Source organism: Bos taurus, chromosome 1 (assembly GCF_002263795.3).
Source record: "Bos taurus isolate L1 Dominette 01449 registration number 42190680 breed Hereford chromosome 1, ARS-UCD2.0, whole genome shotgun sequence".
NCBI classification, from domain to species: domain Eukaryota; kingdom Metazoa; phylum Chordata; class Mammalia; order Artiodactyla; family Bovidae; genus Bos; species Bos taurus.
Genome location: NC_037328.1, coordinates 149,903,693 through 149,919,923, shown reverse-complemented (window position 1 = coordinate 149,919,923; position 16,231 = coordinate 149,903,693). Strand labels below are relative to the sequence as shown.

The window sequence follows — 16,231 nt, the reverse complement described above, 5'->3', positions numbered from 1 at the left end:
TGCAATTCAATAAGTCTACTGAAGTGCAGATTGTTTTTTAAATTCACACTGGAAAATGAGCCCATCTGAAGCTCCTCCAGGACACGAAGCCTGAGAGAGATGTCGCCAAGATTCCCTCCCCATCCTTCTCTCTTCCTCTCCATTCCACACCTGCCTCTCGGGAGGAAACAGACATGCCCATGGCTCAGCAGGTCAAGAATCTGCCTGCAAGGCAGGAGACACCGGTTTGATCCTTGGGTCAGGAAGATCCCCTGGAGAAGGAAATGGCAACCCACTCCAGTATTCTTGCCTGGGAAATCCCATGGGCAGAGGAGCCTGGTGGGCTACAGTACATGGGGTCTCAAACACGACAGAGCTTGCATGCACTGCACCCTGCCCCCCTCCACCTTTGCTCTCAACAGTACTTTGTCTTGATTTACAGTCCATCAGACACCTCACTCCTCCACAGCTTCCATCCTTGTAGAGTCAACCTCTCCCCTTTGGCTTCTTCTCAGGATATAAACATGCCCAAACTCCCCCGGTTCAAAGTCACCAACTGCATTAATTTCCCGTGGCCACAACAAAGTAGGTGGCTTGAAACAACAGAAAAGTCTCCTCTTTCATGTCTGGAGGCCAGAGTCGGAAATTAAGGTGTCAGCAGGGCCGCCCTCCCTCCAGACACTCTAGGGGAGAATCCCACCTCACCCATCGGCATCCAGGGGCTCCAGGTGTTCCTTGGCTTGTGGCCACATCACTCCACTCCCCAACCTTCCCACCACATAGCCTTCTCTGCCTGTCCTTTTCTGTCTCTTATACTAATTGGCTTTGGAGCACACCCTACTCCAGAATGATTCCATCTTAATCCTTATCTGAATTATAGCTCCAAACTGGACTCTTGTTGTTGCTTAGTCACTGAGTCATGTCCAACTCTTTTGCGACCCAATAGACTATAGCCCACCAGGCTCTTCTGTCCATGGGATTTCCCAGGTAAGAATACTGGAGTGAGCTGAAATTAGACTCTACTTACAAACAAAGTCATAATCTGAGGTTCAGGTGTGCATGAATTTGAGAGCAACACCATTCAATGCTTGCAAATCCCAATTGCCAAGACCAATGGACATGGCTCAGTAGCTGTCTGCAGCAATTGTTTTGATTATTTAAAACAGAAATAGCCTTTTATTTCCTACAGATTTTTCAGATTATAGAATCATTAAGGGAAAGTTTTGATGTAGAAAAATTGAAAGAAAGCAAAAACACCCACAAACTTACAGCTCTTAGAGACTTACCTAAATTAACATTTTGGATGACATTCTTCTACACTCATTAATATAAGACAATATATGCAAAGTAAACTGTATATTTTATTATGTTTTTTCACTTAAACTATGGCATAGACAACATGCCAGGTTGATAAACACACACATTCAATAAATAGATGCAGACGCTTGCTATGTGTCAGGCACGTTTTCCAGAGCCTGAGATCTAATGGTGAATAAAACACACATAGATCTTTGCTCAGAAACTTCCTTTCGGACAGGGACAACCAATAATAAGATTATCAACATGATAAATAACCTCCTTGAAGATGAAAAGTGCTGCAGAGAAGACAAGCAGTAGCATAAGGAAGAGCAATGTGAGGAGTGAGTGGCGTGATTGAGACTTTTAAAAGAGGAGGGAAGCGCCTCATTAAGAAGGTGACTTCTGCACAAACAGCTGAAGACCCCCAAACACTGGAAAATCATTTTCAATGACCGCATAGTATTCCACTGGTTATACCTGCAACAGTATATTTATTTAACTGGTGCTCCATGGGTAGATATTTAAATTGTCTCTATTTTTTAACTATTATAGAAGAGGCTGCAATATCCCCTGCCTGAAAGTGAAAAATGAAAGTGAAAGTCGCTCAGTTGTGTCCAACTTTTTGTGACCGCATGGTCTATACAGTCCATGGAATTCTCCAGGCCAGAATACTGGAGTGGGTAGCCTTTCCCTTCTCCAGGGGATCTTCCCAACCCAGGGATTGAACCCAGGTCTCCGGCACTGCAGGAAGATTCTTTACCAGCTGAGCCACAGGGAAGCCCATGCCTGTGATATATAAATGTTGTAAAATTATTTTCTTAGGATAAATATCTAGACCCAGAATGGCTAATACACCTAATCATTTCTAAATTGTGAGAGCTACTGTCACCCTGTCCTCCAGGAAGACTTCGCCGGTTTATGCATCCAATAATATATGCAAATTCACAATTCTACTGACCTGCCATGCACACAAACTCCACATACTGAATTTATGGTCTATTTTTAATGAAACTAACTTTAGAGTTTAAAAAATGTTATTATATTTGCACTGCTTTCACTTTGCCATGTTTGAACATATGCTCCTCAGCTCTGTGTATTTCTTCGTTTATCAATTCCTTATTTGCTTCCTTTGATCATTTTTTTTTCCTATGGGGGTATTCATTGTTTTTGTAAATCGAGAACATTATGTGTGACAATATTTTTCGTGGTTTATCTTCTTGCTTTATCTCTCAAACACATAATTTTTATGTTGGCAAAACATCAGCATCCCAAGATAGTTTTTGAGACCCCATGGACTGTAGCCCACCAGGCTTCTCTGTCCATGGAGTTTTTCAGGCAAAAATATTTGAGTGGGTTGCCATTTACTCCTCCTGGGGGATCATCCTGACCCAGGAGATCAAACACACGTCTCCTGCGTTGGCAGGTGTATTCTCTACCACTGAGCCACCTGGGAAGCCCACGAAAGAGGGAAAGGACACGTCACTTTCCTCCAGCTGTCCCCATGGTGTGTGCGTCACACCTGCCACCCCAGGTAGCCCTCCACCCCTCCCGTCTCCCATCCGTCCCTTCCTCAGGACCTTCTCTGGCTCCTCTCCTTCTGACTCCATTCTATAGTTGTTTTCCAGACTCTTGTCTTCTGTACCTCTACTCACGCTACAACCTCCCAGGGAAGAGAGAAGCTTTCACCATACCCATAGTTACACTTCCATGAGTACGTGCTGCTGCTGCTGCTGCTAAGTCACTTCAGTCGTGTCTGACTCTGTGTGACATAGACGGCACAGACGGCAGCCCACCAGGCTCTGCCGTCCCTGGGGTTCTCCAGGCAAGAATATTGGAGTGGGTTGCCATTTCCCTCTCCTGACCACCTCCAAATCTAGAGCTTGGTCTGGTCCCTGATAAGCCTCATCCCCACACACTTGATTTCCCACAGGTGCAAGCACGTGCGTGCATGCTCAGTCATCCAACTCTTTGTGACCCTGTGGACTGTAGCCCGCCAGGCTCCTCTGTCCATGGGGATTCTCCAGGCAAGGATACTGGAGTGGGTTGTCATGCCCTCCTCCTGGGGATCTTCCCGACCCAGGGATCAAACCTGAGTCTCCTGCATTGGCAGGCGGATTCTTTACCACTGAGCCACCCGGGCACCCCACAGAAGCAAACAGATACTTTCACTGGAAACATCATCCTCTGCCTCCAGGTCTCAACCATCCTGCCATCCCCCATCCTCCTGGCTGCTCCCCTCCGTGGCCACTAATCTCCAGATTATTTGAGTGTTGCTTCTTATTCAGCCCAGATCCATTGCCCCATCTTCACCCTCATGGCTGCTGCCTTAATTTAGCAGCGAACCATCTCTCTTTCTTACCAGCATCCTATTAACACAGAGGTCAGTCAACTATAGACCAGTGAGTCAAATCCAGCCTGCAGCCTCCCTCTGCACTGCCCATGAGCTAAAGATAATTTTATATTTTTAAAACAGTGTAAACAACTTTTAAACTTTTTTTTGATGTGGACTATTTTTTAAGTCTTTATAGAATTTGTTACAATATTGCTTCTTTTTTATGTTTTGGGTTTTTGGCATCAAGGCATGTGGGATCCAGCTCCCCAACCAGGGATCAAACCTGCACCCCCTGCATTGGAAGGTGAAGGCTTAACCACTGGATTGCCAGGGGGAGGGGGAAAAAAAGAGTATGCAACGAAGATCTATGTTGTTTGTAAAATATAAAGTATTTACCATTGGCCCTTTACAGAAAATATTCACAGACCTTTGCCTGCAATCTATACTTCATATCCACCCCTCCAGTGGTCTTGTTGCAGGAAGGGGGACCCCTTCCAAGGCCCAAAAGTGAGCTCTTGTTTAACACTCAGAAATGAACTGCCCGAGGAGACACATGTGCTGAGAAAGCAAGAGATTTTGTTGGGAAGGGGCACCCAGGCAGAGATCAGCAGGTTAAGGGAACCCAGGAGAACAGCTCTGCCACGTGGCTCGCACTCTCGGGTTTTATGGTGATGGGATTAGTTTCGAGTTGTCTTCGGCCAATCATTCTGACTCAGAGGCCTTCCTGGTGGTCACGCCCTGTTCAGCCAAGATGGACGCCAGCGAGAAGGATTCTGGGAGGTGGTTGGACACGTGGTGTCGCCCTTTGACCTTTCCTGGACTCTCCCGGTTGGTGGTGGCAGCTTATTAGTTCCATGCTCCTTACCAGGACCTCCTGTCGTAAAACAACTCATGCAAATGGTTACAAGGGCGCCTGGCCAGGGTGGGCAGTTTCAGTCAGTGTGCTTCCCCTAACAGTCTCAGACCCACACACGTTCCATATACCCACTGCTCCTCCCAGCACAAGCATCCCATGGGATTCACTCATGATTTCCTTAGAGTAGGGTGAAGCAAACGTCCTCATTTCTACGTTACCAGACACTTGGGATGGGACACCTTCAGATCAAGTACTTGATCATTCCTTAGCTCCTTTGTGCTAAATTCCATCAGTCATATGCCAGGAGAGCCTCAACATTTTGTTTGAAAAATACCCTTTTTTTTCCCCTTCTGATGGTAAAAGTAATATAAACTCATCCTAGAAAATTTGGAAAAAGTCAAAACTCTTTTAATATTTATTTATTTGCTGCCTAGGTCTTTGTTGTGGCACACAGGATCTTTGCTGTGGTATCCAGGCCTCTCTCTGGTCATGGCATGTGGGTGTTCCCTCTGTGGTTTGCAGAGCTCTGGCTCTCTAGTTGAGGCTCAGGCTCAGTAGTTGTGGTGTGTTCACTTAGTTGCCCCAGGGCATGTGGTGTTGTAGCCACGTTCCAGGAAACAAACTCACTCAGAAGGACAATGCAGATGGTGGAGTGCAGTTTATTACACCAGCGGGCCCAAGGCAGTCCTCTTAGCCAAGAAGCCCGACCAGTTTTTGTGAAAACCTTATATACTCTAAGTGTGCATCCCTAAATCCCCTGAAACTAGTCTGAACAAAGGAAAAGAAAGGTACAATCAAAGTTAACCCATGATTCGTATGCCTTAAGCCTAGGCAGTTAACAGTGGACAATTATCAATAGTCCTGTGGTCATACCCCAATAAGCATAATAGAATGTATGATTCTATTCGTTTACACAGATAATTAGGGTATTCTTTTAGGCCACAGAGAATCAAGGTACGAGTCCTGGGGCTCTTCCATCCAGGGGGCCTGGTTTTCCAGTTGGCATGTCTTTTCCATAGATACTGGGCATAGAGCTCAAAGTCCACAGTCCAGCCCAAGGTGGAGTCCTGCTTTCAAGATGGAGCCTCTTCTGTCTGTTTCCTCCTTCAGTGGGATCTTAATTCCCCAACGAGGGATGAAACCTGCGTCCCCTGCACTGGAAGGAGGATTCTTTACCACTGGACCACCAGGGAAGTCCATAGAATATTTAAAAGGGAAATTAGAAGCCCCCTAAGCCCCCCTCTCAGAAGTTCCCTATTAATATCTGCGTGCATTTCCTTCCAGTCTTTGATTTGGTCTCTGCCTTTGAGATCCACCCTGTTTTTCTGTGGGATTTTCCCCCATGATAATAGAAATTCTCAAAGGGCTCCTTGAACACTCTCTTAGGCACCACAAGTTTCCCCCACAGAATTCGTGTAGTAGAATTGCTCATCAGAAGAACATTTCTACTGACCTGGAGCATCACAGCAGCCTCTGTCCACAAGCGAAGCCCCCAAAACTCAAGGTGATTCTAGTGGTTCTTCGACCAGGTCCTTTCCAGCTTGTAACTCAGTCATGTGTTGTTTCTTTGAGGTTCAAGTTCACCATCAGATTATTTTGCACCTTAGCTGCTGCTGCTAACTCACTTCAGTCGTGTCCGACTCTGTGCGACGCCATAGACAGCAGCCCACCAGGCTCCCCTGTCCCTGGCTAGTTTAACGTTAATTAATCATCTTTCTAATGTCTTTCTGAGCTAAGTCACTCAGTCTTATCTGACTCTGTGACCCTATGGACTATAGCCCGCCAGGCTCCTCTGTCCATGGGATTCTCCAAGCAAGAAGACTGGAGTGGGTGGCCATTTCCTACTCCAGGGGATCTTCCCAACACAGGGACCCAACCCCCATCTCTCGCGTTTCCTGCATTGCAAGCAGATTCTTTACTACAAGCACCACCGGGGAAGCCCATCTTTCTAAAAAGGAGAGAGAAAAAGAACGGGGAGAAGGGGTTGGCTTTTTCACACAGACCCACATTTACTCTGAAACAAAAGACAGAAAAGCAACTCGGGTCAAGGAAACCATCAAGATCCCGGGCCCCGCTTGGGTCATCCTTTTGCATGCTGTACAGCACTTCACAGTTTGCAGAGAGTTGCACTACATCATCTCTGGGAAAGCCACGTGCCGGATGCAGAAGGACCGGGGCAGTGTTATGACTGGCAGTCTGATGCGCATGCGCTTGACTGGAGCCCAGGGCCAGTGCCGGCAGGGCGGTGGTCGGGCTGAGAGGTTGGCTGGAGAAGTCCTTTGGGTCCCAAGCTGTGCAGGAACAGGAAGGTCTGTTGTACCAGCCACAGCTGCAGCTCTCCCCGCTGAGCAGCTCAAATGCTCTTGCCAATGCAATTCACATCACCCCCTCAAATTCACACCTGGGATTCCAAGAAAGAAAGAAACGTTAAGAGCCATCATTAACATTCCTTTCTGTATTCCCCCCCACCCCCGTGCGTATTTGCATTCGTGCCCACAGGCGCTGAAGCAATGCTCACAGCTCAGACCCACCATGGCCCTCTCCCCTCCCCAGGCAGAGCAACCCGCTCCAGTATTGTTGCCTGTAGAATTCCATAGACTGAGGAGCCTGGCGGGCTAGTCCATAGGGTCTCAAAGAGTCGGACACGACTGAAGCGACTGAACACACCTCCCCAACCTAGGGCTGCCTGCTTTTGCTCCGGACAGGGCCTTGAGGCTGGGCCACTCCACACCTGACTCTGACTCCTCCTGGCATCACTACTTACTTGACACTCTAGATTGAGTCTCCTCTATGCTCCAGATACTCTTACCTTCTATTGGCTTTTCCTAGTTTCTCACCTGTGTTCCTGTCCCCCACCAGGTGCTATTAAGCTTCCCATCCCATCTTCCCTGGGATGGATCTCACCTGCACACACTGCCTCACCTGGCTGAGGCTGTCACATAGTCCAGGCTCATACGACTCACCCACTACAGGCCAATAAGTCAGGAGATGAGTTGTGGGAGCAAGGAATAGTGAGTTTATTTGGAAAAGCAGCAGACTGAGAAGATGATGGACTAGTGTCCCAAAGTACCATCTAACCCAAGTCAGAGTTCGGATTTATTTTATACTGAAAGTGGAGGGAGCGTGGTTGGTTGTTGCAAACGTCTTGGTGTCGGAATCCTTTGCTGTTGCCGCTGTTTGTATCGGTCCAGTCATGATGATCCTAGAAAGCTCCAACAAGACAGACGTTATTCTCAGTTCTACAACTTTTGATCTCTAGATCAATGAGCATTACACCTTTAAAGGTCAGAGCTTTGAGAATGGCCTACCCTGTGTATTTCAGGCTATGGGCAACATTCTTAGCTTGTAGCAAAAGCAATTGAATCCAAAGGATAAAGTAAAAGAAACCAGTGCAACGTGGAGTCAGATTTGTTCTTCCCTACTTCAAAGCCACCTTTCCATTCCACTCCCTGGACCTTTAGCTTTCTCTGCTCCCATTTTTGTTTGTTTTTAAAAGGCACTTAAGTAGCATATGCATTGACACTTTTTCCCCTGACACATGACACAGACATTCGATTAACCACATGCTAGTTCATTACGGTGTCAACTGAAAAAACGAAAAAAAGCACAACCTTAAGGCTAAGAGTTTTGTTTTATTCAGAGGGCCGACTGAGAACTTCAAGCCCGGGAGGCAGTATCTCAAGTAACCCTGAGAGAACCACTCCAAGGAGGTGAGGAGTGGGAGCTAGAATATGGACGAGTTTCGCAACAAAGGGCATATAATAGGGGGGAAAAAAGATGAGAGTTAATAAATGAAAACTAGATATCTCAAGCTCAGGAATTGAGTACTTTTCTACAAATGGGAAAATGCAAGCATCTGAGCTTACTGAAATCATTCCTTTGACGTTCTCCTCAGCTGTCTGGGAACAGGAACCTGTGTTTCACATCCTGAGTTTCTGCAGGGCTCCCTGTGGGGAGTGGTCACAATTTGATGGCTGCTAGATGACAAGTATTCTTTGTTTCCTTCCTGAGTTCCCTCAGGGCTCACCGTTGGAGGGCTGCAATTGCTGCTGACCGTGACATTCTTTGTTTACTGACAAGGCAGGCAATATTTTATTTCTCGCTAGATACTGTTAAAAAACAAAACTCAACTGAGTACCTTTGAAGATCAAATTGGCTTTATTCAACAATGCACAAACTAGGCAGCATCCTATTTAGCAGACAGACACTAAGGGTTCTGTACAAACTGGATGATTTTTAAAGGTCTAAGGGGATGGGATAAGAAGTCGTAAACAATAAAGGATTATGTCAGGCAAGATCACCTGCTTTACGGGGAAAGTAGGGGTCCCTGTGGGAGATTACCTCATCTGTGGCTGGGAAATTCCAGACTGACTGGTAAAATGTCACATTTCTGGAGGGACTGAACCTGGGGTTAGGATAGGTATTCAGTCTGCCTTGGCTGATACAGAGCTTAGCACAAGGGACTCCATGTGGGGAGACCCTTGTTTCTTTTCAACAACATCAAATCCAACACCCCGTCTTCACTCTCTTCCTCTCTCCCGGCTTTTTCCCACATCAGCCCTCCGAGAACTCTTCTCTCTCTTTATCCATGTCAGTACCGATGCCCATAGCATTAGAGAGAAGGCTCAAGTCAAAATGTGTACCTGTTTAAACACAATTATTTTTGTTTCTGGTTAGATGGCAGCTTTCTGCCACCAGCTGGGGACCCAGGCCCCTCCATCTCGTGATTCCATCATCCATCCTACAAGGGGCAAGACCAGAGGAGGGGGGCATACCCATTATTTAAGACCTTGGCCCAGCAGGGCACACCCACTCCTAGTGGGCCAGAACTGGGTGCATGGATGCCCCTCCATGCAAAGGAAGCTGGGAAATGTGATCCAGTCTTGAGCTAGGAAAAGGGGGAAAGTGGGTTTGTAGGATCAACTGGCAGGCTCCCAGGACTGCCCAGAGCAGTTACCTCTGTTCATGTAGGTCCAGAAACTCACTGACCATTCAAACAGGAAGGTTACAAATGAGCCAGAAGAGGGAGAAGACAGCTTCAAACTGGGGGCTGAGGTGAGTGTAGGTTCCCTCCATGACATGTGAACGTGTGGAAGATCAAAGAAAACTGTTGCTGTTGTTGTTGAGTTGCTAAGTCATGCCCGACTCTTTCATGACCCCATGGACTATATCCCACCAGGCTCCTCTTGTCCTTAGGATTTCCCAGGCAAGAATACTGGAGTGAGTTTTGCCATTTCCTTCTCCAGGGGATCTTCCCAACCCAGGGATCAAACCCACGTCTCCTGCATTGACAGGTGGCTTCTTTACCATCGGAGCCACCAGGGAAGCCAGGAAAACTGCTAAGAGTCAGCTAATCTAACAAAGCCACCCTCTTCCACCTCAACACTCAGGGAAACAAGACCCCAGGATGACTCTGTATAGGCAGAGAGCTCCCCACCTGGGGCTAAGGTCAGACCACACTCCAGGTCTCCAGACAAGAGTGCCCAGCCTGGCTGATTTTGAACTGAGTTCAGCCCACATGAAGTCAGAGTTAGAGACTCCATCTCGGGCAAAATTAGCAATGAGAGCTCAGACATGAAAACCCCTGCATCAAACACCCTGCCTTGCATGGGATGCTGGCAGTGAGCAGGGACATTGCCCATGACTTCCATCCAGATCCCCCAACACCATCCACCCTGTCCCAGTCTCAGCTGCTTCCTTTGACTCTTGTCCTGGTATCTGTTCTGTTCTAAGAGGAAAAAAGACAAGGCTCCTCCTCTACAAATGAAGAGTTACTGAGGGCAGTTATCTAAACGTCAAAATGATCTCGCCAAACATTGGACTCACAGACCAGATGCTGCTTCTTCCTTGTGCTGAAAAATAAAAATAGATCCATGGGATTGATTATTAAGGAAACTATCCAACCATGAGCAAGGTTAATCCATAAGATAAGTTGGTACCACTCGAGTCCCATCCCCAGCTGCTTGCTTATTCAGATAAATGCATTCTCAACAGTTTTTCTCCTTTAACCAAGGAGAGAAAAGGCACCCCAGAGTCAAATGACACAGAACACAAGCCTGAGGGAAGAAACTGCTTCTAAAACTTTCAGAAAGCTTTAAAATTATTGGCTGAACAAGAAATTTCACACAGTGGTTTATATGTGTTTCATAGCAACATCGATTCTAAATGTCCCCTTGCACTCGGATTCCAGGAGAGTCTTCCTAATGCTCCGTCATCAGATGATTGTACCAATGCATTAATCATGAAGGCCAGCAGAAAGAGTACAACCACAAGCCAAAACGGCAGATGTTAAATGTTGAGGCAGAAACCAAATCAAATACGTAAACATATAGAAAGAGAAAGACATGCCCCACAGTGCTTTTAACCTTGGCATCGCCTTAGGGTAAAATGCATGCATGTGAAAGTCACTCAGTCATGTTCAACTCTTTGCCACCCCATGGACTGTAACAGTCCATGGAATTCCACAGGCCAGAATACTGGAGTGGGTTGCCATGCCCTCTTTCAGGGGATCTTCCCAACCCAGGGATAGAACCCAGGTCTCCCACATTGCAGGCAGATTCTTTACCAGCTGAGCCATAAGGGAAGCCCAAGAATGGAGTAGGTAGCCTATCCCTTCTCCAGGGGATCTTCCCAACCCAGGAGTCCAACTGGGGTCTCCTGCATCGCAGGCAGATTCTTTACCAGCTGAGCTATCACGGAAGCTCATACTTACCAATAAAAACGAGAATTTTTTCTACTCTGAAATTTGACTGACAATTTAAAGAGTTCACTCAAAATTCTTGCCCCTAAAATCAAGGAGAGTAGCAAAGGGACAATAAAAAGGAATGTTTATTACATGTCTGTTTCATGTAGGCAGATATCATGCACGTGGTTTTGTTTAACTTTATAATAACCCTATGAATTGGCTATCATGATGACCGTTTTGTACATGTGAAAACTGTGGATCAGTCAATGAATTCTAATAGTCTATTGGTCTACTCAGGCTGCCCTAACAGAACCCTACAGACTGGAGGGCTTAAACAGCAGCAATTTATTTTCTCACAGTTCTGGGGGCTGGAAGTTTAAGACCAAGGTGCCAGCAGGATTGGTTTCTGGTGCCCTCAATCGGTTTGGAAGACCTTTCTTCCTGCCTCCTCTCTGTGTCCTCACATGGCCTTTCTCCGCAAACACAGCCCCGGTGTCTCTTCATTTCAGTAAAAGAGCACAAGTCCTTTTGGATTCGGGCTTCACCCTTTTGCACTCATTTAACCTTAATTATGTCCTCAGAGGACCCATCTCTACAATCCGTAACAGCACGACCAGGAGCCCACAGCCACTGAGTGGTAGCACCAAGGCTGTCTGGATCGAAACATTTCTTTATCCGGAGTGTGCTGTTTCTCACATACCACAGCATCTCAGAGAGAGCCAGGAGACACCCTGCTGTCAGAGCCGACTCTTAGAACTTGCTGGCAGGGAGACACTTTCACAGCAGTGAGCCTTGTCCTGATGGGAAGTGTGGTAAAGTCCTTACACAAGCTAGATCACAGGGCACAGGCAGATGACGCTCCCCCCAAAAGAGGCTTCATCTGCTCTGATAGGAGCTGCACAAATGGTCCAATGATGCTCCGTCATCTACCACACTGCCAACCACCAAGGGGGTTTCCAGGACCCTCAGAGAGCCAGCGGTTCATTTGGTTTTTCTTTTCTTTTCTCCAAACCACCAGCTAACGTCCTAGAGGGTGACTCCATGGACCAGGACGTTGAGAGCCCCGTGGCCATTCACCAGCCAAAGTTGCCTAAGCAAGCCAGGGACGACCTGCCGAGACACATCAGCCGGGACCGGACCAAAAGGAAAATCCAGAGGTACGTGCGGAAAGACGGAAAGTGCAACGTGCACCACGGCAACGTGAGGGAAACCTACCGCTACCTGACCGACATCTTCACCACCTTGGTGGACCTCAAGTGGAGGTTCAACCTGCTCATCTTCGTCATGGTCTACACCGTGACGTGGCTCTTTTTCGGGATGATCTGGTGGCTAATTGCATACATCCGAGGAGACATGGACCACATAGAGGACCCGTCGTGGACTCCATGCGTCACCAACCTCAACGGGTTCGTCTCTGCTTTTTTATTCTCCATAGAGACAGAAACCACCATCGGTTATGGCTACCGGGTCATCACGGACAAGTGCCCGGAGGGCATCATCCTCCTCCTCATCCAGTCGGTGTTGGGGTCCATTGTCAACGCTTTCATGGTGGGGTGCATGTTTGTTAAAATATCGCAGCCCAAGAAGAGGGCGGAGACCCTGGTTTTTTCCACGCACGCGGTGATCTCCATGCGGGATGGGAAACTGTGCCTGATGTTTCGGGTGGGGGATCTGAGGAATTCCCACATCGTGGAGGCTTCCATCAGAGCCAAGCTGATTAAATCCAAACAGACCTCGGAAGGGGAGTTCATCCCTCTGAACCAGACGGACATCAACGTCGGGTATTACACGGGGGATGACCGTCTGTTTCTGGTGTCTCCACTCATCATCAGCCACGAAATTAACCAGCAGAGTCCTTTCTGGGAGATCTCCAAAGCCCAACTGCCCAAAGAGGAACTGGAAATTGTGGTCATCCTGGAAGGAATGGTGGAAGCTACAGGTAAGGCATTCCTGCTCTGGGGTGTCTGGGGATGGATGTTCATGTTAAGCCGGACTTCAAATCCTTACTCATGACAAGATGTGGAAAACCGAACCTCCCTCACTATTAGACGTCACCTCTTTATTCATGAAATAGTACGTAGCCTCTTACCTTAAGGATGTCCACCAAGAAGTCTAACCGTTTAGCTTTAAAAAAAAAAAAAAACCCTTGGGAAAATAAATTAATAATTTTTTTTTGTTTTGTTTCCGTTTTTTTTTTTTTCAATTTTAATTTAAAAAAATTATACATGTGTTCCCCATCCTGAACCCTCCTCCCTCCTCCCTCCCCATACCATCCCTCTGGGTCGTCCCAGTGCACCAACCCCAAGCATCCAGCATCGTGCATTGAACCTGGACTGGCATCTCGTTTCATACATGACATTTCACATGTTTCAATGCCATTCTCCCAAATCTTCCCACCCTCTCCCTCTCCCACAGAGTCCATAAGCCTGTTCTATACATCACTGTCTCTTTTGCTGTCTCGTATACAGGGTTATCGTTACCATCTTTCTAAATTCCATATATATGCGTTAGTATACTGTATTGGTGTTTGTCCTTCTGGCTTACTTCACTCTGTATAATAGGCTCCAGTTTCATCCACCTCATTAGAACTGATTCAAATGTATTCTTTTTAATGGCTGAGTAATACTCCATTGTGTATATGTACCACAGCTTTCTTATCCATTCAGCTGCTGATGGACATCTAGGTTGTTTCCATGTCCTGGCTATTATAAACAGTGCTGCGATGAACATTGGGGTACACGTGTCTCTTTCCCTTCTGGTTTCCTCAGTGTGTATGCCCAGCAGCGGGATTGCTGGATCATAAGGCAGTTCTATTTCCAGTTTTTTAAGGAATCTCCACACTGTTCTCCATAGTGGCTGTACTAGTTTGCATTCCCACCAACAGTGTAAGAGGGTTCCCTTTTCTCCACACCCTCTCCAGCATTTATTATTTGTAGACTTTTGGATTTAAAAACACCTCTTAATATATTTTAAATTTTCAAACATTTACTTAAATGAAAATTTGATCTCCCTCTAAAGCAATTTTATGTGGTTTTAAAGCATTGTTTAGTTTGTATAACTTGAGGCTATTTATTGCCAAGACAGGAAGAAGAAGTTAAGCCTTTCAAAAGAAAACCTGACAAATTGCTTTAATAAAAATGCTATTTTGCCCCTTCTTTGGGAGTCATTTGCAAGACCCACAGCCTTGGCTTTTCTTCTACATCAAGTGAGAATTTGGTGTCTTTTCTCTATACTCTAACTGCCACACCTCCTGTAGACCCAGTAAATAACTCAAGCAGAAAAGAATAAAGATTGAGACCCACTCACCATAGTCCTATCGGCCCTTCTGCTGTGAACAGCTAATTGTTGGAATATTTTAACCAAGATAATCTCTTCTAAAAATAGAGAAATGGTCTGTTTGTATTGAAGTCTTCACTCATATCTTTTCATATGTCTTAAACATCCCAGCCGCAAAGGAGGTCCTTCCATATTCATCTGTAATGTTGTATGAAATAGAGTCATAACCCCTGACCTAAGCTAATAGTGTCCCATAGGATGAGCATAAAGTAGAACACTAATCCACACATTGCTTTACTGCCTTCTGAGTTATCGATTTTAGCCTTGGGATGCTCTTTAGTTGTACAATCGGCCCTTCTATGCTTTGAGGTCTTCAACTTGAGGCTGAGGGTAGGTTTACACAATCTGAAAATGCGTGGCCACTGGCCAGACTCCAGACTCTTCGTCCGCCCATAACTTGAGCTCGGTCATCCATCCAGTGAAAGTCCTGGACCCAACAGGCAAGGTCATTACCTCTAACAAATTTCTCTTAAGGTGGTAAAACCTTCGGCAGTATTTTTTTTAAATGCTGCAAGGATGAAAAGGTGAGTAAAAGGCATTGCATAAACTGTGCTCCTTTGCATGAGACAAAAGGAACGTCTAAAACAAAATAATTATTGTGAAATGCTAAATAAGTGCTCTACAGGTGCACAGGGCTCTCTGTACCCTGAGTCTGACTTTGGGGCACACTGGTGAGGCAATAGCTGTGTGGGAGGAAGGGAGAGGGGGAGGAGGAGAGCAGGGAGGAGCCTGGATCAGGGAAGAGGGGAGGGAAAACCGACTCAAACGGAGCTCCGTCAGTTCCCAAGGACCAGAAACTTCCTCCCCGGCCAAGCACAGGGACTCTGGGTCCCCCTAGTGGTGGCCATTGAGATACAGCCTCTGGCAGCACAAACTGACCACTGGGGATGCAGTTTTAATATTTGATTTCTCGCTATAAACTCTCCCAAAAGGACAGGAGGGAGGAAAATGGGCAAGCTTCGTTCTCCTTCCATCTCTGAGCCCCAGAAGCAAAATCCAGTGGAGTGGTACCATCTGGTTACTGGTGTTAATTCGAACTTCAAATTGCAGGAGCAGTGTTTCCTCAGATCAAAGCCCAATCTCGAAAGATAAACAAATGCGGAATAAGGAACTTATCTTTGTGTTGTCCCTGAGTCGGAATCCTCCCCAGGGCATGCCGTGTCCTTCTGATGACAGCTTGTAATGAGTGAGCCTTTCCAACCAGAGGACCGTCCCTTTGTTGGTAATTAATAGTGACACTTGCCTCTGAGCATCGGTGGCCTTTCTGCTGCTGCTTTAGAGAAAACTGGGTGTTTGCCAGCAAAAAGGAATCAACACACCCCTGTTCCTGGGAAAAGGCAACTGCTATCAACTTTCTAAAAATAATAACAATAATTTTCTAATTTCTCAAAAATAGAGGGAGGAGGTGTGCTCTAGAAAGTTCTGGGTTTTTCTAGAAGCTAGACATCTCTTGGTTTTTCTCTTGACAGGATTTGCACAGTTCAGTCTTTCCAGCACGTCTGATCTCTTAAACTTCAGGGGGACACTTTTTTCTTTGTGAATGAAAAGCACAATTGGGATTTATGGGTATGAAACAGGCCTTTGGGAAGGACTCCCTGGTGGCTCAGACAGTAAAGCATCTGCCTGCAATGCAGGAGACATGGGCTTGATCCCTGGGTCGGGAAGATCCCCTGGAGAAGGAAATGGCAACCCACTCCAGTACTCTTGCCTGGAAAACCCCATGGATGGAGGAGTCTGGTAGGCT

The 16,231-nt window shown here is 46.5% G+C and overlaps 1 protein-coding gene across 1 annotated transcript in view; it reads left to right on the top strand.

Annotated features, from left to right (window-relative positions):
• KCNJ6 (potassium inwardly rectifying channel subfamily J member 6) overlaps positions 1 to 16,231 on the top strand; it is a 343,139-nt gene that overhangs the window by 221,562 nt on the left and 105,346 nt on the right. Inside the window, exon 3 of the mRNA XM_059889585.1 lies at positions 12,170 to 13,090. Within this exon, the coding sequence (XP_059745568.1) occupies positions 12,170 to 13,090 (921 nt within the window). The remainder of the gene's footprint in view (positions 1 to 12,169; positions 13,091 to 16,231) is intronic.